This window comes from Cariama cristata, unplaced genomic scaffold, assembly GCF_000690535.1.
Source record: "Cariama cristata isolate BGI_N322 unplaced genomic scaffold, ASM69053v1 scaffold15436, whole genome shotgun sequence".
In the NCBI taxonomy this organism is placed as follows: Eukaryota; Metazoa; Chordata; class Aves; order Cariamiformes; family Cariamidae; genus Cariama; species Cariama cristata.
Window position 1 is genome coordinate 14045 of NW_009622838.1, and position 23219 is coordinate 37263.

At 39.6% G+C, this 23219-nt stretch overlaps 1 protein-coding gene across 1 annotated transcript in view; it reads left to right on the forward strand.

Moving 5' to 3' along the window:
* Nucleotides 1-627: 627 nt before the first annotated feature.
* Nucleotides 628-23219, forward strand: part of TGFBR3 (transforming growth factor, beta receptor III) — a 98519-nt gene continuing 75927 nt past the window's right edge. The window contains exon 1 of the mRNA XM_009702509.1: nucleotides 628-805. Within this exon, the coding sequence (XP_009700811.1) occupies nucleotides 745-805 (61 nt within the window). The 5' untranslated portion in view covers nucleotides 628-744. The remainder of the gene's footprint in view (nucleotides 806-23219) is intronic.

Consider the following 23219-nt stretch of genomic DNA (forward strand, 5'->3'; position numbering starts at 1 on the left):
ATTGTCATTTATTTGTATAGCACATATAAGTTGTTTTACTGACCTGGTATACTGTGTCTTGAAATCTCTTAAAATAAAGATTCTGAATGCCTTTAGATTTGTATTTATCATCAAGTAGCCTTGAAAAGTTTTCAGAATTTGTGATACTGAGAAATGGTGAGTTAAATTTATCGTGTTACCCATAAACCAGCTAGAGCAGGTGAAACATTTCTCCATGGTATAATAAAGATAGCAGTAGATAGATAAACAAACAAATGTTTAAATGTCCCAAAGAAGTTCTGAATACTTAAAATAAATATGTCTGAGGCTATGAGTATCATTGGCAGACTTCAATAGTACTTTGGTATTAGGCGACAGAAAGGACTCTGGAATTTCACTTCCAAGTGGATCAACACTTGCACAGTGTATAATATGACAGAGCAACAGCTGTAAAGAAGTGCTGAAATACGGGGGGGAAGAGTACTAAGCTATCAGTACCTGGGGTATTTGGCAATATAAAATGAACTCCTCTGGTATTCCATTAAGAAAGATTTCTGTTTCTCTTGTTACAGGAGGGGTAATTTTAAATATCTAGTAACATCTCTGTAAGTTATATTGATATTAAAATGGATTTTTACTTCTTTCTGTAGGCAATTAAAAGTCTGGAAGACTTAATTTCAAAACATACCACAAATTTTAAAGGAAGTAAATCTACATGAAGAGCTACAAAGGGAATTGGTTTGAGAAGATACAGCATTTGCAAAAATGTCTTCAAGTTGTGTCACTTCAGTATTTGCTTTGATGATTTTGTGCTTTGCAGCGGCAGGTAGGTGGCATTATGTAACTTGTATATATTCAGAATTATTGATCAAAATACTTTTTCATGCTGGAAAAATGTAGGTCAGCTAAAGTTTATATTTACGTCTAGGTTTTATACAAAGCTAGTGTGATCATAACTGCTGGTATGGTGATATGAGAAACAATGCTGTTCCTATATGTTTCCCCTTAAAATCATTAAAGAACTGCAGTAGTAATGTAAATTATTTTGGTTATTTTTTTTATTTAAAAAAAAGGAAATTGCTTGGTGCACATATATTATAAAGGGGAAGGTTGCTATGGAAGCCTTGGGGTGTGGAAGCAGGGTAGCTCTGCCAGCGTGATGCTGACGCTGAACTATTAGCTCTGTCAAGAGGCTGGATTTATTACCCTGGGTGCAGGGTTGTGCTGGTGAAGCTAAGCTAGGGTCTCTCCACAGAGCTAGGCTGAAAGGGTGTACCAACTCAGCTCAGTGCCACCTTCAAGGTCTACAATCTGGAATTAAGTCCTGATTGTTTTAGTTCATAAGAAGAAATTTCTGACAAAATCCCGGAAAGGGTCGTAATAGGTCACCGAGTCCATCCATCCTTCCTGCTTCGTTGGGATAAGCGTCACCTTGGTCATTCCTGACAGTTGTATAATCTGTTTTAAAGTTAACTGTCAATGGTGATGGCAAAGACCTTTTAATAACAGTTGTCAGCGTTACTGGAGGTCTCATAGGTTAGGAAGATGCATTGCCATTTATGGGGATTGTTCCTGTTCCATGTTTTGTCCTGGATAGGGATTTTTGAAACTGTGTGTTGCAGTAACTTGTGATAGAGAAAGGAAAGATCTGTAGAGTTCAAGTACCTAGCTTACATTGTAGTTTCTTCAAGTGCTGAAGTGATTCTTCTTTGTATGTTTGTTTGTCAAAGTTCTTCCTGTGGTTGCAAAGGGACGCCTCTTATGTGTCCAGCTTGCATACCATGTGGTTCATTGGAGAAGAGGCCAAGTGGATATACAGTCAGTTAGAATGAGGTAGTGGGAAAAGTGGACAGTGGACAGATGGCTTGCTTAAATCTGAGATGTCCTCACTATGGAAAAGATGACCAGCTTTGGAAGAGACAGGGCTGAGCAATTAAATGTGTTACAATTTGGCGTCCTTTCATTGTCAGCATGGAAAATTCTGTTGTTTCAAGCCCTCAAGCCTTGTGGGAGTTTCTCTGGAACTGACCTCCTGAAGGCATCTGTCCAACGTTAGTAACTTCGATTGTTTAATAGTATGTGATGCTGACATTTTGTAATAGCTTCATTACAGATGAACTTTCAGCCATACAGGGTGTGTCTGAGTGTGTCTGCGGCTTGAGCTGAGGATATGAATGCTGCTCTTGGCTGAGAAGAGCGATTACTTGGAACGAATCTGAATCATTATAGATGCGTAAAAAATCTACTTTAAAAAAAAAGTGTCAGTGTAGAAAATAAAAACTGTTTTAATTGATCACAATCACAATTCCCTTTTGCTGCTGAGGAGATTGCTTGCCTAAGAAGTCAGCTTACCTCTTAATGCCAGCTTTAATTAAAACCCACTAATTTAAAAGTGTTACCAAACGTAGTACTACTATTATAAAGCTATGCAGTGTTCAGAAACGTTAGCATGTCTGTCCTGAAGTTTATTGTGGTTTTTTTGGTTTTACTCCCCAATTCTGTGTTTTCCTCTGGCAACTCTTGAAACGAACTCTTAAAAAGTACTATGGCCTTGGATTTGATCAGATGCTTATTCATAAGTAGAGTCGTAGAATGATTTTGGCTGGAAGGGACCTCTGGAAATCTAGTCTAGCTCCTTGCTCGGAGCATGGCTGGCTTCAAAGTTGTTTTTTTCTTGGAGACTGATTCTTCCCACTATCTGCATGGGAAGAAGATAGCTGAAGGGAGTAGAAAGGGTCACAGTTCGTTAGAGGAAGGTGAGGAGGGGCTATCATTGTGATTCTAGCTGTGCCTGTCCTGTGGGTTTTGGTTTTCTTCCATGCTTTTTATTTTGGCAATAAGTTCTTAATGAGCACAACTAGTTACTGCCCTTTACAGAGTATCATGAATATAGTAAGATAAGAGCAATAAAGAACTGATGGACTCTGATGAAGGAGAGAGAGAGATCTCAGGCAGATATAATTACAACTGGGGAAGGACAGCTCTCTGAAGGTTATTTAGATAGAATTTTGCAATGTTTTTCTATTAGTAGTCGCTGAGTCCTGTTAACCCAAAGAATTATACTTTAAACGTGGGGATTTTGTGGCTATAGGTGAAATACGAGTGGGAGCAAGCAGTGCATTCTAGTCGTGCAGAAAAAGCTGTGACAGATGCCCATGAGCTATTGTGATGACCAGGGTATCGCAGGCTTGGCTTTTAATTGCCAGTGTACATAACCTGCACTTTTTCAGGCTTGAACCATTAACATACTAGTATAAATGAAACTGAGAAGTATAAATAAAATCCCTGCGTGCCTGTGGTGAAGCCTGGGGGAGGCAGGGGGCAGCATGCCACCTCCCTCGGGTGTTGATTTTTATGTATTGAGCCTTTTTCCAGCTTACTCTTTGTTTCTGAAGTAGTGAGGCTGTTGCAGGAGAGCACACCTTTCTTTTGTTTGCCAGGCATACACTGACAGTGCTGTTATTGGTCTGGGTTTTGTTGCTGACTGCCCAGTATCTTCTGCGTTGTTATCTTTTCTGATATGGATGATCTTCTAGACGGAATCTATTTTTTTTTCTTTCCACTCTTGCTTTTTAAGGTACTAATATGTTAAATATATCTTAAACCTGAGTTAGATGACATGATACACAGAGATGCATAGTCAAACCTGAGCCATAAAACTGCATGTTTTTTATGCTAATAGCTTAAAGAATACACCTCACTAACTTTGCATTGAAAATGGTCTGTATAAATATTCAAAGAATATTTGTCTGTTTCTCTACCTCCTCGTACTACCCAGATATATGTAGCTAAATGCTTGTGTGAATCTGATTTTACTTTTAGCTTGCACACAGATTTCTTATAATTTCTCTCTTTCAATTGCATGGAAAAAGACTGCAAAGAAAACCTTGATTACTGTGAGATTTTTCTTCCCCATGGAAAGTGCAAGGCAGGATGGAGAGGAGAACTGCTGGCAAACTACCTGCCTGTCTGAAGGAATTATGTTTTTGAAGTGGACTTAAACTAAGGTCTGGCAACCTGCAGTAGGAACTCCACACAAACTCTCAGAACCACGCGTGCTACAGCCTTGGATAATCTCATAAGCAAGTCTGGCTTTGTAGTCTTGGGAGCAAAAATATTCTGCCCTAATGTGGCTTAAATCAAAGTCTGAAATGTATTTATTTTACTTGCTGGCAAATTTGTGCAGTTGGGTGCGTGATGTACATCTTGATAAAACGTCTTAGAGGCAGCTGAAAGGCGTACCTCCCCTAGACCCTGAGGGCCAGTCCTTCAACAAGATAGGTCCTTCGATGAAGGAATGGGAAATCTTTCTAACTTGAACTTCTTTTTTTCCTTTTTCTTTCCTGCCTTACTCTTCAGCTGGAAAGAAGATAGAAGGGTGATACAGCTTGCACTGGCCAAGGGTCTCATTCCAGCCTTCTGAGGTAGATCCTCCAGTGGTGCAAAAACCAACAAAGCAGCGCAGCTGTGGCATCTGATACCAAACAGAATTTGCCCATGCAGCTTTGTTCTTTTTCCCTCAGCCCCTCTGACATTTGGTGTTGCCTGTGCTTGCCTTGTAGACACCTCTTTGTGACAGAGTTTCATGGTTGTGGTCAGGCTGATGGAGAGACTGTAAGAATTGGATATATTGAAGAATTTACCGATTTTCTGTAATACTGAGCTTATTGGTTTATCTGCTCACATTAGGTCTGTCTCTATGGTTTTCTTTCAACAGCTCTTTGTTCCCTGGTTCTCTACTCTATTGTTAACCTAGCTTTTTTCCCCCCTTTCTTTCTACATACTTGCTCTTAAAAGTAAACTTACGTTGTTCAGAGCATGTGTGCTTCATTTTCAATAAGGCTGTTTGCTTGTAAGCTAATGTATCTTTTGGATCTGTGCCCCCCAGATACGGTAGTGATGGATGCCATGTTCATAAGTGTAACAACAGGAAGGAACAGGCCTTGTCATGAGATCTTTTTTCTTTTTTTTTTTTTTAAAGAGGAACTTCCCCTGACCTTGAACACTGTGTTTCCAAAAGCAATATAGGATCCTTCAAAGTATAATAGAAAGTCCTTCCACTGGAAGATGAAGGACATGATCTAAAAAAGAAATAAATTAAAATGCTGGGAGTCACTGACACAAATGTACTTCTATTTTAAACAGTATTTGCTGGGTATTTCCCAGGTGTAATTAAATTGTAAGTTTTATTTCTCCTCAAAATATTTGTTGCCAGAGGTGTGGGGTTTTTGTTTGTTTAAAGTGTGATTAGAGGATGAGAACCAAGGGACAGAGGTTTACTCTTGAATTACTACGACTGAAGTACAGACTGGTTACAACTTTTGAATGGATAGAGATTTCACTCTCTGCCTCCCTTTTCCTTCAGTTGTTTCTTATAATCGGCCAGCTTCTGCCTCCCTTGAAAAACCACCCAGTCCTATCCCTTCATGGTCTGGATACTCAGTCTTTTAGAGGATGAGATTACCCAGTACTTGGAGCGTTTAAAGACTTGCAAGCTCAGAGGAGAGTCAGAGGAGCAGAGAGCTGGTTTGTGAGTTGTGCCTTGCTTATCTCCTGCCTGTGCCACTGCCGCGCTTCGGGTTGGACAGGCTGGGAGCTCTTCTGTAGGGGCCGTAAGGGAACGGCCATGCTCTTCTCATGAGAGCCTGTCATGTTCTCGGGTCTGAGAAATACTGATTTGGAACCACTGACTCGCTTTTAAAGGTGGAAATTGTTCTAGTTCTTTTTTATCCTTTCAGCACCCTGGTGGTGATTTGAAGCATCTTAATGTCAGATGTTCATCTAATAGGGAACCAAATAATAAATTCCTAACTTCATGGCAGTGAGCTTGGTGAGGTATCTTTGAGAAGCCAAAATGTATGTTAAAAATTGATAGTTAATCTTAATTTCACACAAAAAGAAGTAATACTTTTCAACCAGTAAATGGTATTTTTAAGTGAGCAATTTAAATACAAAGACTGATCAAAACTGGGAAACTAGACTAAATCTGTAGATCCTCTGAATGAATGTTTCTTCAGCACTGCTGTTTGGTGATCTATTCCTGTGTAAATGAGGTTTTTAATCTGGTCTTCTGTCTGTCTCTCAACCAGCTCAATTGAGTCAGATCCCGTACCATTTCTGTGTGGTTTATGCATAAATAGTATTTTTATATTCCAAAACCACACAAAAATTCTGAAGATCTTTGAGTGTGAGAATACAGAGAAAGGTTATGTACTTTAGAAGAGGTAGTTGTATCACAGACTTGGAATGGCTTGAACTCAGCAGACTGCATTTTTTCCTGTATCAGCAAGGCTCTGAAGCTAAAACCAGTTGAATTTCAGCAGAGTTCTGCACTCACATGGAGCAGTACGATGTGGGGTTGTGGGTCCTGATTCAACAAAACAACTGAGCATGTATCTAAGTGCTTTGCTGAACCAGAGCATTTATCAGTAAACATGAAAGTCTGGTGCTTTGATTAAAACTGACTCTGGATTATGCCAAAGGAATTCTGAGAAATACCAAGCCTGTAATGCAGTACTTGAAGTGTATAGATGAAGGCAAATGGCAGCATTACTGACTGTCTCTGGAGGGAAGTACTCAACTGATGAAAAGTAGTTTTGCGGAAAATTTTATGGCATGGAATGGTGAATAGCATTAATCCTTGTCTTTCTAAGGAAATTTGTTAAAGTTTTTTTTTTTTAAGAGAAACTTGTCTCTAACAACTTCTAAGCATCACATAATTATTTTATAAATACTGTGCTAAAAATAATTCTTTTGTTTTCTGAAGGGAATTGGGATTTGGGATTTTGCTTGTAGATCTTTTAATATCCTTTCTGTACTGTAGGCCCTTATTAACTCTTTCTTAGCTTCTCCTTTTGTCTTGTCTTAAAAATAACACCCTTGATCTCTTTAATAAAAAAAAGTGAAAAGGGCATATTTAGTTAACTAGAGATGGTATTTTTATCTTCTCTAACATCAGTGAGAGGTACAGAAGCTTTCTGAACTCAAAGATCTCCAAAGTAAAGTGGTAGGTACTCTGGGACATACCTAAAAAAAAAAAAAATTGTCTTCTAACTGGTATGTTTTGCCCTTTTTTCTTTTTTCCTCTTTTAAAATTATTCTCCCATCAAAATGCCCTCAGCTGTTGATACAATGAACCTGCTTACCTTGCCTTTACAGAATGATAACTTTATTTTTTGCTTGCATCTTTCTTGCTGCCAAATAATATAAATTCTGTCATTTGGACTAAGCAGGGCGTGTGCAAGCATCAAGCACTACAGTTTTATCTGTTGCCACAGGAAGAATTAGGCTCCAAGAGCTGTAGCACCCCAAACGGAGCATTCCCGAATGTGATCCTAGGGTGTCTCAACAAGAAATGGAGCATCTGCTATTAAAAAACCAGTTGTTACTTTCACATGAAAAATGTATTGAGTTTCTGAAAGTCTTTTTCTTTTATAAGCTTTTTCCACTGAAATATATTTGCATGAATCAACACACTTGTTTTACTACTGGTTATGTTATAGTGTGAAGAGAATATAGGGACCAGATATATTCCTTTTCAAAGAAGAGAAATAATTTCATCCTCTGTAGCTAATGACAATAAAAGGAACTGAACTCCCTCAGGCTGTAAGTCATAGGAGAGATGAATTTGGAGTGAAAAAAAATATATTTAGCACAAAGACTCTGTGCCATGTTTCATTACCTGAAGGCATTGAATTGGATTCTTCTTTGGTGTAAACTTGTTTTAAGCCAATGGAATTTCACCAAGGATAAATTTTGACCTCAGGTGACAAAAGCAAAGGTTTTTAATTATTCCATAAAGTGCAGCTGCTTCAAGAACAGTGTGCTTTTCTTAATACTTTTAAGTGTACTTTATAAAAGATGGAGCAATTGTTCCCTTATTTGGCAGCTACTACACTGTGAGACTTACTAATAGGCAGTTAATAAAAAAGGGATTTACCTGTCAGGGATGGAAAGAACTAAACTGAAAATGTCATTACTCTCATTATTGGAAGCAGTGTATAGAAGAAGGAGTAGCAAATAAAGGAATTCAGGGTTAGGCAATGGAAGCATTTGTAAGGTTTGTTGCTGTTTTACCTCTTCAGCAAAAAGTTTATTTTCCTCTGGAACAGATTTGGTGGTTTAGTGTTGGGGTTGGTTTTTGTTGATATTTTGGTTTTAAATTTTTAATGAATTTACTTTACTTAACACTTGGAACCAAGAGTGGGTGAAGAATTGGGTTTGTGGTTATCTGCACTTGTCCTCTTTTCTTTTTCTTCGCTTCCTGGATCACCAAATGTGATCACCTTTCCTTGTGTCTGGAAAGGACAGTTGATGCAATTTATTTTGGAATAAATAAAATTTTCCTTTATTAATTTACATTTAAATGGAGCAATAAAAAATATGTCCTACTAGAGATCCTCCTCAACCTATTTTGATTCAAACTACTAAGTCAAAAGTCAAACTGACATTCTTTTTCCTTCACAAGATTGTGTGCCTTTCATGAATATGTAAAAATCAGTGGGGGTAAATGGGCACTTAGCGTCACGATGTCATGGCGGTTCTTTAGGCTTCAGCAATGACACGAAAGCGAGTAAAGGCGAAAAGGTTGTTTGAAAACGTAGCAGTTGCTGAAGTAGCTTCACATAGTTCAGTTCGCACATTTGGGGTTGCTTTAAGGAAATCGGTAGAACATGAGAAACTTTTACAGCAGTGGCCACACGTTGTTTATATTTGTGTGGGGGGTGTGTGTGCGTGTTTAGTCCAAATGGGCGATTCCTAGTTACTCTTGGGAAACATCTGCTCTGAAGGATAAAACCTCGCTGTGGCTGAGGGCACTGCTGGGCAGGCGTGCTGCCCGCTCTGCTGGCGCTGAGGGCCATGGTGGAGACTTCTCCTGTCTGCTGACTGACGTGTGCTTTTCATGCAGCCAACACACAGCTGCCCTGTGTGACTTTGTGTGTATCGTCATCCCGTGTGGTGACTAAATGTACGTGCCTGTCTCTGAAGGACCCTTGAGAGAGAGTGGAGTGAGTTACGGGTTGTCAAATCGATTTTTCCCAGCTGTGGCCTGTCCTCGGCCATGAGCAGGGACTCCTGGAGAAGAGCGCGCCGATGGCTGGGCCGCTGGCTGGATTGGTTTTTCTTCTGGAGTCCCTGTGCCCTGATGGCCATAGGTGTAGTAGTTGCATAGGACTAACCTATGAACCTTGGCTTTTGGCTGAAAGATGAAAGGCTTGTATCTGGATTAGTGACTTTCTCTGTGATCTCGTCACGAGTTTTTTCATCTCTCAATCTTGGTCTCTTGATATGTAAAACAGGTGCATTCGGCCCTGTTGTCTTCCATGCCGGACTCCTTGAAGGGCTAACGTAATAGCTTTAAAGTACTTCGATCACATTGGTGCTAACCACTGTTATCTCATTAATTCTTCAAAACCTCCCTCCTGCCCTTTTTTTTGGAGGCATGAAAATGACAAAGCTTTTATTTAAAGGTCTGTCAGACTTTTTGCCTGCCTTGCTTCTGTTTAGACTAATGGATGCTGAATCGCAGAAGTTATTTGTGATCTCGGATAAGGAATAAGCTGGTTGAAGTTTTGGCAAGTCATAAATTAGTTACGATGTCCTGAGGGGTGTCTTAACTGATGGAACTGTTTCTCTTTTCTCTTTCTTCTCCTGCCATGCCAACTCTTACTTTAAAGAAAAAAAATAACAAACCACCCACTATTTTTACAGAAAGTAGAATCAGTCATACTTGAAGCAAGGAGGTGGGAAATATGAAACACTCTTTACTGTAGGAAGAAGGATTTTCAGGTGAAATGTGACTCTTTCCTTGCATCATTAGAAGAAAACTTACAACAGAAGGTAGGACTATGTTACATCCCATGCATAGTTTGAGCAACATGTTAGAAGTTTAATATGTGGATTCAGTTTCTTGCATTAAGGCTGACTTAGTCTTTGGAGGTGATTTGTTAAACTATGTAATTTGTAAAAGTTGCCGGTATTCTGCGTTTTCTGCTTTGAAATGCCAGATCAGTCTTGCAAAATTTCGTTTTATAGCACTAATGAATTCAAAGCAGTAATTCATTGTTCTATGGGATATTTTCACCTTCCAGGCTGAAAAAGTAGTGGGTATTTGAGAAAATTGGCAAGAAAACAGTTCAGAAATTACCTTGGATATTACTTAGCTGATTTTTGAAGCAAGGCCAGTAGTAGTTGCTTCTCTTGCTGAACTAGTGCTCATGGCCATATTGTTCACTGTATTTGCTTTCATTCTCCCAGTGCTAATGTTTGATCTCAGTGATAACATGTATCATCACAGATGGAAGACAGATAAAATATGCATCATAGGAAGGACTCTGAGGTTGTGGGTTTTTTTTAAATTTACAGTTGTCTAAACTGTAACACCTAGGCAAATGCTTCTCCAGTGTCTTGTTAAAAAGCCAGCTAACTGACTTTAGTAATAGTTGCTATGACAAGAAAAAAAAAATCGTGTAACTAAAGTGCTCAGAATAAGGAATGCTTCATGCCAGTAGCAGAAAAATAAAAGCAGTCCTGAAAAAGATCCTGTTCTGTTGCTTGTGAATTCTCTTGATCTCTATTCTCTCTTATATTTTGAAATTAGCAAAGCTAGTTTTTTAAGCAATTTCATGCCCAACTAGAACAATCTTTAAGACTCTCTGTGATGGTTGATTTTTGAATAAAAGAGTTTTTAAAACTAAACTTACTTAATTCTAGGTCTCTGTTACATTTACTGGATCTCAAAAATACATTTGCAGCAAGAAGCCTGTAAGTCAGCTCTTATGAATGCCAGACTGAAATTCAACTTTATTGATATGATTCAGGAGAAAAGAATTCTAATGAAACATTTCTGAGTATTGAGCTGCTTAATGGTGGTGTTAAAATCTTCCTGTATGCAGAGGAAAACCTAACCAGCTAATTCTGTTTGTTTCAACATCACACAAGCACTATGCAAAAAAATTGTCTAAGACATTTCAAGTAAAGATCACTAACAAAGAACTTTTTTTTCCTTGCCTTGAGGATCCTAGAATATGCCTGCCTTCCTTCTCCAGAGAAATAATAATGCACTTAAGGTGGTTTTGTAGGTGAAGTGTTCATGTATCTGTCTACGATTTGACAAGATTGCTCAAAGAAGTAGTAGAGTGAAATCAAGATTTATTAGGGAGGATTTCTGAGCAATGAATCAACGCTTTTTTTGACCTAGTGGACTGGATTAATTTAATTAAAGCAATAAACATTTTTTGTTCTAGTTGATTGAACTAATTAAGTTGATTCAGTTCCGATACCTGTGTTGTTTCCTTGTTCCAGTTGGTTTCATTAAATCTTCAAAAGGAGCGATACTCTGTTCCAGTAGAAGGGATATGACTTTTCTTTAGTGCTCCACAGTGCCAGCCTGTGTGCTGGTGTCCCAGTGCTCACTGATGGGGTCCCTTGCTGGAATGCTTCTCTGGGGGTTCGGGTTGCTGCTTTGTGGGCTGCAAGCCCCTGCAACTGGAAAGGGTTCGTGTTTCGACCGTAACTTTCTGCGCAGAGTCGTTGCATCTTCTGCCCTTTAATCCTGTTCTAAACCAGTCAGTACGTGTCTGATCCTGATATGGTCATATAATATTACATCTCTAGGTAAATTTTATGGCAGAAATTTTAGAGCAGTGTAGCACAGCTCCTTCTTCCTTAGTGGAATTAATCCTAGGGTTCATGTCCTGAAGTGGTAACAATACAGTTGTCCTGGTCTGGAGTCTTTTGATGTTCCTCCTCCATTTATGATACATGGGTTGGTTTGCTTTTTCTTCCTATCCGCTTCCTGTTAGGTCCCCCATGCTATTTTGTTAAATAGGCCATGGCCAGTACAGTTGGAGAGAGGTTTAGTGGGAACCTGCTGTCCAAGGGCTGTAGTGCCAACGAAGGGGCTCGTGCTATTCCTTACTTTTGGTGGGAGCCTGCAATGAGTGTGATGCTCTCTGCTCCCCTCTTTTCTTGGGGGTACGTTCTTCCTCATGTGTCCAATACCTCACTGTAACTGTGTCCAAGTTGTGTGTATTAGTACGTTTCCTTGTAATCTCCTGGATAATCTCAATGAACATTTAAATATGACAGAGCAGTTACTTTGGAAGTTTTTTATATAAACTTTTTTTTCATACAGTGGCTTAACAATGTTTTGTGGGTTATATATGGGATCTCTCTTTGGTTTTATGGTGAATGAAAACTGCAGTTGACTGTCGTAGGTGGTTAACTAAACTAACTGTTAATGATTGTATTAAGGGCAATTAAAGAATTGGTGAATGAGAGTACACTTCCGTGCTTTATTTCTGAATATATTTGATTTGTTACTGTAGCCCCATTATCCAGAGAAAAGAGCGTTTGTGCTCAACGAGAACTTTGTTCTTATTTTCCCACCAAGCTTGTGGCCCTGGTAGTAGGGCTGAGAGTAGAAGGAGTACAGAACTGCTCCGCCTTGTTTCTCTCCTATTATGAGTCCGGTCTGTGTTGACCTCAGGGGGAGTGTCTGTTTATTCAGTTGTTTGTATCCCGTTAGAACATGTTGGTACCACTCTTCAGTTGATCAGTAGGAGGTGGCTTTGTTAAAGCAGGGATACAGTCAGGCTTATACTTAACCAAGTAACTTCGCTTGCGGTGTAATGTTAAGACTGCGTCTGCATTGTATGGCCAGTAAATTATCAAGACTCTCATGATATGTTAGTAAAATAATGGGTGTTAATGCCATTAAAGGGAAATGAACTTCAATTTTGAAGTTAACTTCAAAAAAGGAATTGAAGTATAACCATTGGTCCACTGATAGGAAGAACAAGTTTCAGCCTGGCTCCTGTGTGCTTACGTGAGAGCCTGAAGTCCTAGAAGGGTGGTTGATTTTCCCTGCACCTTCAAGATTGCTAGAGCAAACACAGGGACCCTTGAAGGTGGGTGGCAGGGGTAGCGGAGCCTCCCTTTTTTGCAGCAGCTCATGTTTGTACTACATCAAAACTGAATTTCCTCTTACAGAACTAAAATATCGAAGTATTGTTCAAGTATTTTGAGTAACTTGATCTGTGTTCACCTGGTGGCACAGTTAGACATTGACCACCAAGTAAAAGATACCCTGTCAGAATTGGAGCATATGGCAACAAAGCGATTTGATTGACTGGCATGGCTACACCTCCTTACCCGAAAGTACATGAAAAGCTGCCAGAAACACTTTTTTTTGTTCATTTAACTGATGTAACTGTACCCATTAGAAGGGTTTGCCAACTTAGCAGAGTTTCCAACAGTGATATACAATACATTATGGAAAGGAAATGCACCATTGTACAATGCAATGTTGAAACTTTCATGCTTTTGTTATTAAAATTGTTAAATAAATGAGAGGCAGCAGTCCTTGTCAGGACTCTGAGCTGGAACCCTTCACACTCAGTACGTTATGCTATGGTGCTAGCAAGCAAAGGCCTGAAATGTCTGAGCTTATCTAAACTCTACCAAAATATATGAAAATAAACTTACAGTGACTTAACCGGGCCCTGTGTTAGGTTCTTTGTCTGCTGTTTTTTTGTTTGTATTTAAATGCCATTTATTTAATATTCAGCTTTTGTCAGCTGGGAAAAGCAGTCCCTAGCTCTTGGTTTTTCCCCAAAATCAAAACCTGATGTTACCCCCTAATGATGGATGTGTTGAAATGGGTCATTTGAATGATATTTTCTTCCACAAAAATAATGGTAATAATTAAAAACAAAAAATGTAGGTATGTGAGAAGCATAGCAGTGGCCACCTTCAGACTGTTATAAATTCCAGCAAAACAGATTTTACTGTATGAACTGCCACCACCAAGTGCTGACTCAATGATAGCTTTTACGTGTACCTCTAATGTTTAGCAGGAAGAGCTATTACTCATTTTATTTAATGCCCTTTCTGGGGGACTGTTTCAAAGCTTGCAAAGCGTGTATGAGGCCCCACAGACTGCTGACTCCACTGCAAAGTTATTTTATATCTAGTAAGTTCCAGGATATTGTGACTGTTTATAAATAACGCTATCCTTTACTGATTGTACTTGAAAACAAAGTTATGCCGTTCTAAGTGTTGCCAAGTCACTTTGAAAGTCTCACTGTAAGGTTTCTCACTGCTCGCCCCGTATGTAGGGCTGGGCCATTGGTTTGTCTTTTTGTTTGAAGGGAAAAGCCACCCTGCTTACTGAGGTATCGGCTTCCAGTGAAGTCATGTGGCAAGAAAGCTTCTGTGGTCTTGCAGCCTGAACATCTTCAGGCTTTTACATTTAGTTAATATTTTGTGGTTAGTTTTTACAGAATCTACCTGCATTTTTTTTTTCCCCTGAAGTCTTGTTTGTTTGATTGTTCAGGAAGGAGCATCTAGAGTTTGTGTGTACTGGAAAAGACAATGAATTGTACTCCGTTGCTGGCAGTTGGGTTCCCTGTGTGAGTCCCTGCTGTCTGTAGTGTCAAGGGGGCTTTTGCCTTCTTCAGGCAAGCCCTTAAACAGGAGTTGAACCCTTGCCATACAGCGAGATGGATTTTGGCACCTGTGGGGTCTCTGCAAGGGAAGTACTTTAAATGTGCGTGTGAACATTTTATATATTTGTGAAACCTGAATCGACTTTGAGGCTCCCTGAGACTTTTTTTCCAGGCAGCAGTGATACTAAGATACATGCCTTATAAAGGCTATGTTAGCATTGGGCACAAATGACTTATTTCCTGAGTTAAAACTCCTTTCCCCAACTTCCCTTTAAAAAAAAAAAAGAAAAAAGGCAAAAGTCAATAAAAGATTATTTGAGGAGATGAGCCATTGTGATTTCATATGGAGGCCATCTCAGTTCTCCTTTTATATCTGATGCTCGCCTGGGAGTATGCGCTGTACTTGTGTCCTGGGCTTGAATTGTTTTCAACTTATTAATAGTTTTGAAAATGTGTTTAACAGTTAACTGCCAATGTGCATGCTCTTTTTGGTTACAGCTAACAAGCAGCTGGTCAGCACATTAACAAGATGTGGACTCTGGTAACTCTTGTAGAAAGACATCTCTGCATTTTTTCAAATGCCCTTGCCAGAACTATGTGGGGAGAAATCCAGCAGGATAAAACAAAGGGCACATGCTTAATAAGGGAAGGAATGAGCAGAAGGAAGGCAAGGAGGAGAAAATCTTCTTGTATTTTGGAAGGGAAGAAGGGGTGCAGCGAGCAGGGAGTGAGTTGTTTCCTAGATAGAAGGAAGATGAGTGAGTGGTAGCATTTAGTAAGAAACTCCTTAAACAAAACTTTACCTCAAGGGAAATGGAGAGACATTAGTTAGTAATTCGTTTAAGAGCTCTGGCTGATATTGTAGATAGCCTTTTGAGAGATATTTCTTAAGCGAACAATTTTACTTGTTCGTTGAGAATTATTTGTTTTGCTGTGGGATTTGCTTAATTTCTGGTGGAAGTTCTGGAGGGCAGAGAAGAACTTTAAGAGTATTAGTAAGTGGTTTATTTTACAATTGAATTTATATTCTTTTATGGTTACTTTAATAGATTTGAAAATCTAATTACTGGTCTCGTTCTGTCAAAATTTACATTTTAAATAATCGAAGTCATGCCTGTCCAGTGATGAGCCTTTCTCTTTTCAATGAAGAGGCGCAAGTATAGGATATATACGGCCAAATCTTTTTGCATGTGGCTGCCATCTGCCTGAGCTAAATTACTCCCTATGAATCAGGCATACAATATGCATGCTCTCTGTTCTGTATAAAGATCTGCTCCCAAGTTGTTTAGAGTCATCCTTTCTCACTCTCCATTTAGTCCTTTCTCTGGCAAATCTCCCGTGGGCCTCATCTGGATTCTTGCCTGATTAGGGACTAAGAGCTTGACCCTGTGAGATAATAAAAAACCCAGCATCCCCACAAGAATCTACAGATTTCAATGGGAGTTGAAGGCGGTATGTACTGCTAAAGTGTTCAGCATGTATGCTGGGTTTAAGGTAATGATTTCAGGACTTGGCTGTGTTACAGCGTACATACTTGCTGGCCTTAACTTGATTAAGCTGCAAGTATATTACCATGATTTGAATCCTCTGTGGAAAGGAAAACACATGGTCTCTCTGTGGATTTTGTGGCTTATTTAGAATGAATTTTCATTTTCTGAATGTGTATATTGAGATGTTCCTCACCAGAAAATTCTAGTTTATTGGTACTTGTGTTGTTTTGGAGCTGTCTGCCTAAAAGCAGGAATCCAAGAAAGCAGTCCTTTGGGAAGTGGAGGCCATGAAATACTAAGATCTAGGAAGGGTTGTAACTTTGACTCTTATTGCACACAGCCTTCCAGAATGATTCACTGCTTCCTTAAAAGATTCCGGTATCTCCAACTTTTTGTTAAAAACAAAGAAACATAAAGGTAATTATCACATCCTGGAAGAAAACACATCACAGAGTTAGGCCATATAATGAGATAATGAGCACAGTTGGGTAGTGACCTTCAGCTGTTTGTGTGGATAATGCCCTTTAGACTTTATTTTAACAGAGCAGACTACCCAAAACCAAGGCTTCTCATTCAAAGAAGAAAAATAGAACTCCCACAATCTCACAGTTCAGAAGGGGGAAAGAAGTATTGAAATTCTCACACAATCCCTGAAATAGCTTTTAATTAAAAAATAGGTAAGTGTATAATGCAGTTCAAACTGCAAATAATTTCTGACATAAGAAAAAAATTGTTCTTTAACATTGTAATACTGCGTATAGGTTTCTCTCTGAATGCTACTGTGCCTAGGCATAAGGAGGAGCCTGAAACTCAATTTTAGATTGAAGAGATAAGTCTTAAAAGACAAAAGTTTCTGGAGTTGAAGACTGCAGCATGGGTATAGGATGCCTAGCAAGTAGATCACTTCATATCGAAAAGCAAACCACAAACATAGCTAGTATTTAATTAAAGCAACATTTGTTGAAAATGTAGATATATTTGTCACCTAAAGAACTAGGTAGCTTTTTGGTGGTAAAGCTCTTTCTGTCTTTCAAGACTGGCATTTCCGTTTTTATAAAAAGATTTTTTTTTGGTACATATAATCTTCCCCTGCCCACCCCACCCCCCTGTAATTGACTTCATATAAGGTTCATGGGGCTGGTTACACTGTGTTTGCACACAGGGTAGTATCTGGTCAAACAGAATAACACTTGTATATTAAAACGTGCCATGCTTGTTATCTTCCTGCAACATGGACTTCTGTTGTGATGATCTAGTCACACATAGTGTTTATGCAGATAGGAATAGCTGAGCTTGGATGCTTTAAGTCAAGCAGAATGGATATCCTTTTGTTAAGGCCTAAGTAATGCCTGCCCCAAAGAGATTATAATGAAAAAAGGTATGAAACAAAGACTGGCAAAGGCATTCTTGAACACACAGGAGGGTATACAAGGTGATTATATCAACCAATAAATCTGTGGTCATTTAACTTTTATTGTAGAGGCTTAAGGAAGTAAATACGGGGTTTGACTGAAGCGAGTTGTGTAAAGAAACAGTAGAAGGTAAAGACTGTGAAGGAAAGATTTGGAGGAAATAAAGCATAATTTCTGTTACCAAATCTGTATCTTACAGTTCATGGATATCACTGATACATGGGGGACAGCAGGAAGGAGGAGGCGGCATAAGGGTTTGCCCCTCACCTGTAAATGCTTTTGGCTGGCTTCAGTTGGGGAAGTCCTCTGTGTCTCCTAGCCAAAGTGGAAAGGAGCTGGCATGGTGCAGTGCCCAGAAGAGGAGGCAACATATGTCTTTGTGCCCTGCTTCTCCTAACAACTGATACAAAGTAATCTTCCCAGTCCCAATTTTCATTAAATAATTCTGAGACTTTAATTTCATTAGAATGTTTGAGTCTCTGTCATTTCCCATTTATGGCTGGTATTGTGTTTCATGGCTGGACTCGTATGCTCAGAGGAGTGGAAGACCAGGTGGGGCATGGGATGTATGCGGCGTGGTGGTGCTCTGGCCAGGTGTTGTACGATCAGGTACTCCCACTGTCAGTTTCTCTTTCATTAAGTGCGTTTAACAATATGTTTAAGGAAGATGTGAATAACAGTTAAGTGGTGTTTCTTTGTGTAAAGCATTGAAAGAGAACGTGGTATGTTAGGTAAATAGAGTTAATTTGAAGACTCATTTAAAAGCCACCAAGTTATTTGCCTAGGGACAAGCTAACTCAACTACTATATTTCTTTTGCCCTATAAATTATTAGTAGTAATGTTAACAGGTTATAAAAGGGGAAAATATAGCCATGGAGTTAGGTTAGTGCAAACTCTTTATCTTCAGTGCTAAGCTGCCCTTTAAATGGTAGTTACGTATTTAAGAAACCTGCATTTGTTGTGCTGAGTCCAAGCATTTCAAAAGTCTCAGATCCTTGACTCTTTGAAAATACTCTGAAAAATATTTGTCCAGGCTTACAGGTGAACCTGGTGTTTCTGGTTTAGGTCATCTTGCTTTGAGATAACTTCACTGTGATGATGGCAACAGTGAGCTGTGGTGTAATGGCCTGTGGACTCGTGGACGGTTGGTTGGTTGTTTTTCACACTTCTAGTATTAGTTGAGTTTAATATGTAACATCACACTTTAAACAGAGCCCATTTTCACAGTGTGGTCTAAGCGCTGAGCTTGTTAATGTTCTAGTATTGTTTCTGTTGCTTCTGGTCAGCCTTTTTGTGTGGAGGTTCAAAACAGGGATTTCTTAGGCCACTTGACCTCTGCACTTGTATTCCACTCATCCTGTTGAGTCAGCCTTATTAAGAGGACAGAGTTCAATTTCTTCCAGTTCTGGAAGGAAAAAACAAAGATGGTTTCTGCTTTTCGTAGCTATAATCCAAAAGTAGCTGGCTTAAAGAGCAGATCTGTTTGTTTAATTATCTGAATATTGACAGTTTCATGGAAGCAGCAGCAGAAGATGCGAAAAAACACACACTTGATCTGGACAGATATTGTGCCCAGCAAACAAACCTCTGGATGTTATTGATGAGAAGTTGTTTGGTTTTTTTTATTTTGTTTTTTTAAAAGCCTTTTTATGGCTAAAGACCATAGATACAGCGGTTTATGATTAGATGGTTTCAGACCTGACCTGAATCAGAGATGCTTTCTTCCTGTAGAAAGCTTTCTCCTGGTTTGAGGGAACAAATTGTGTGTGAAGTCATCCTGCACAATAAAAACCAATAATGGAAAGGGATTTGAATTTTGTCATTCAGATTCTGTGTGGATGATTCAGACTTTCTGGTTCCTAGCTCTGTGTATGGTGGGTATAACTGATCGTCTTTCTATACCGGAGAGGCTGGTGTCTTTAATACAGGTACCTGGCAGCAGGTGGTCATTTTGGCATAACCCCAACAGCCAGCTGAAATACGTGCAATTCCCAGAAACATGTTTTAATCCTCCTTTGAGCTACTTTTGACCACTTGGGCCTTCATCGGTATTTAAGATTCAAACTGTGTAAGTGTAGCCGGCCTCTTGAGTTGGATGTTGCCCACCTGCAGCAGGCTGCCCGAGACTATCAGAAAGTAGTCTACTCTGCCCTTTTTCACCATGTCTTCTTTTTCTGCCTGGAAGCTGTTTCTGGACAGAGTAACAGGAGTTTGGCTATTTGTTCAGGACTTTCTGGGATCTAGGAGCTTGGTTAAAGGTACCATTACTGGTCTGGAATTGCTTCCAGGTGTTTGGAAGTCCTGGACAAATGGCCACAGTGTGTGGACATACTGGATGCAGATACTACATAGCTGTATAGCCACCCAGGGTCTCCCCATGGGAACCCTGAATTGGAATGAAAATCCTTCTGCTTTTGAAGGAAAAGACTGGACATCGAAGATAATAGTTTTCAGGGTGGTTTTGGGGTTTGGGATTTTTTTTGGTGTTAACTAGCTGGCAAATGGTCACTCCTCTTTATATTGGAAAAAGTTCTGTGAGTGCAGAGCGAGACAGCATTTCACAGTGACCCAAAAAGAGTTTATCCCAGCTCTTCTGTTGCAGGGCATTTGTGTACAAGCAACTTCTTCTAGCATGGCCAGAAGACTTTAACTTTTAATGTTGACCCTTCGTACACCCTTGTAAATTTCTTCCTGGACATGCTGTGATATTTTAGCAAATCACCCTGTTTCATTAGTTATGTAGGTAAAGCTGTCTGCGGTGTGATAGTTGTTTTAGGCATTCACATAGTATGGTGGTCTTGCAAGGTGAACGTGTAGAGAAACTGTCTGCAAAATAAGAGGTGTGCAATAGTTTTCAAATCTGTAGCATCTTGTAAACTTAATTTTGTCCCATAAAAGGATGCTATAACAGTAACCTGGGATAACTGTAAGAATCTGTAAACCAAACAGGTTTTACTCAGGATCTATTCAATTGGAACAGCAAGTAAAACTTCCTGATCCTCATTTTCAGCTTTTTTTTTTTTGTAATAGCATTTTCCCTCCCTTAAAAACTAGAAGTAGGTCTAACTTGGACTGAGAGCTGATCTGGTGAAAGCATTTGACAGCTCCTTCAGTCTCCTTGAACAATGATTCTGTCTGATTAAAAAGCATTAGGTTAATTCAACAAGAGTAACTTACTTCATGGTATCTGAAGGACTGTGCCATGGGATCCCAAACGTGTAAATGAATTGAGGCTACAGTGTGTCCATTTAATAAATTATTAAAGCCATTCAGACTTCAGACTTCTCCCACATCAGGTCTAATACTGCTCCATCTAAGACAATCTCCACAGTGTAGTGGTAAATGCAGTTTCCAGGAGCTTAACACAGAACGTGAAGATAAGGAGGAGAGGGGTGTGCTGAAATGCTGTTTGGTTACCACTTAAAAAGGAGGTAACCCCAGTCTTGCCTTCCATCTGAGGTATTAATAGTGGGTTTACGGGAACGCTGGTTAGGGAAGCAATTTTCAGAGACCTTGTGTCATGACTGCAATGTCCTGTCATTGTAAATGGTGACTTTAGTAATGCTGAGGAAAGTAAATGAAATCGCTTCAGGAAAAGCTTTTATGTTCAAAAACAACAGTCTCCTGTGTGCTCTTCAAAAGTGGAACAAATACCTTTATACGACTTAAGTGTGATTGATTGTTCTCATTTCCACTGAATTTTTTTGTCAACATATAGGTCGAATAGCTTCGGAGAATATGCGTGTGTCTCTATATTTACACACACACACATGTACATGGAACTTAGAGAGACATTGCATGAAGCCTTTTTAGTAATCAGAGCAGTTGCTAGGCTGTGATTATTTGTGTTCTCCACCATGGAAAGATTTAGTCAAAGTGAAAATGCATGAGGGGCTTTTGAAAGTGGTAGTTTGTGTCACTGTTGTGCCGATCACGGACTAGAAGGAAAATGCATTTGCACAGTCAGCACGTTTTCTAAAATCAGCAGAATCTCTTTCTAGGAAGGTCTTTTCGCATTCAGTCTGTGGTTTCATGAGCACAATCAAGTCTGATGGCTCCCTGCTGCCCACAGTGGGGACAGGGGTGCAGGTTACCCTGCTGCCCTTGGTGAGAGCCAGCCTTGGTGCTCCTCAAGCCTTCCTCCCTGCTGTGCAGTGCACCAGAGACCAACGGAAACCTGCTTAATCTCTTTATTGCTGGGTTAGTTTCCTGTCACGTTAGTGAGTTGAATCAGCTCCTGGGGAAGGCAAGTTTGATGAGCATCAAAATAAGGTAGCTGGGAAGTGTTGGTGGGAAGGAGAAGAGAGGTGGAGGGAATGAGACATCCTGGTTTTGGCTGCGGTAAGATGCTGGGTGATTCATCCTGTCTCATAAACCTGCAGCGTTAGGTTTCAGTGTTTTTTCATTCCTCTGCCTGTAGAATTAGCTGTGTGTGTATAGGTCTGACAAACCTGCCATCCCATGGGAGCCATGCCCTAGATGCCAGGCACAGCATTTGTCACCCACCAGCCAGCCGTTCCATACCAGGGACCTGTCCTGCACCTGGGCTGGTGCTGCCTAGCAAGCTTCAAGTAAGATCCTGGTGCCAAGTCACAGTGCCCAGCTGCTGCCTTGGCTTGGGGCTTCACCCCAATGCATGGCCAAACTGCTGCACATCCCCACTCGCCTACCTGTGCCATACCCTGCCATAAGGGGTCTCATCTCCTGGGCCTGAAGCAGTGTTGTGGTTTCTGCAGACAGGCTTTAACTTATTCTAATGGCTGTCCTCTGATTTTTCACTTCAGAGGATGGTCTACTCCAATAGACTGAGGGTTTTTTTGAATCTCAAGTACAAATTGAGAGTAGATACAAAGGAGGGAGATTGTAATTGTCCAGCATGTGCAAAACTCAAATTCCTTGATTTTTTACTACTAAAATTGTGTGAGGGGCATCCTTTAGGAGGATTTCTGATTTCTTCTGTTTGGTTTTTTTTGTGCTCTTTTGCATATGCTGAGTCAAGTCCTTGCTGGTTGCTGGCTTTCAGAATATTCATAGTTTTGCTGAACTACCATTGTAGCTATAGTCATCCAATGTTGATTGTGCTTAGATGGCTTAAAAATTACTATGGGGATTAGCTCGCAATGGTAAACTGCATGAGTAATGCCTATTACCGTGATAACTTAAGGACAGTTTGTATCTCTGCTGTAATGATGCTTCTGTTTTAAACAGAAGATGCAGCTGCAAGTTTCAGTAGGCCTTGCTTTCTTATTTTTGCAATTATTTGCCTGCCTTGACGGTTGAAGTAATTTTGTAGCTGACCTTGTCACACAACAGGGAATTGAATATTTGGTAATAAGTATTTTAAATAATGTTTTAAAGATCCTAGCATGTGGACTTTAGAAGACCCTTTTTTTTTGTTATGTTCTACAAGATGTCATTTGACAATGTTTATAAAACACAGGCAGATGCCCCTGGATATGTATTAACATATTATATAAGCTCATTATTTAGCTGAAGATAATCGTGTCTATATGGGTTTTATAGTGTAATGTGTATCTTTACCGAGCAGCTTGAAAACTAACATGATAAAGGACTTTTGATTGTTTTCAAGAAAAATGTCACCATGGGAGAGATTTTTTGAGGAATAATTGGCATATATGGAAATAGTGAGGATAAAAGCTTCTAAAAGCCTAAATTATGTCAGCTGCTCACATTAATCTAGAATGTGTCTGCATGTATTTTCTTTGCTCCCCAAGTTTTTCCTGTATTTTTGAATTTTTGGTGTACTATTACTTTAAATGAAATTGAGTGAAAATTTTGAGCCAGAATAAAGAGTGACTTTGAGTGATCATTTTGTGTTTAAATAAAAACCATGGGGGAAGGTACTCAAGTAAAAAATTTTTCAAGT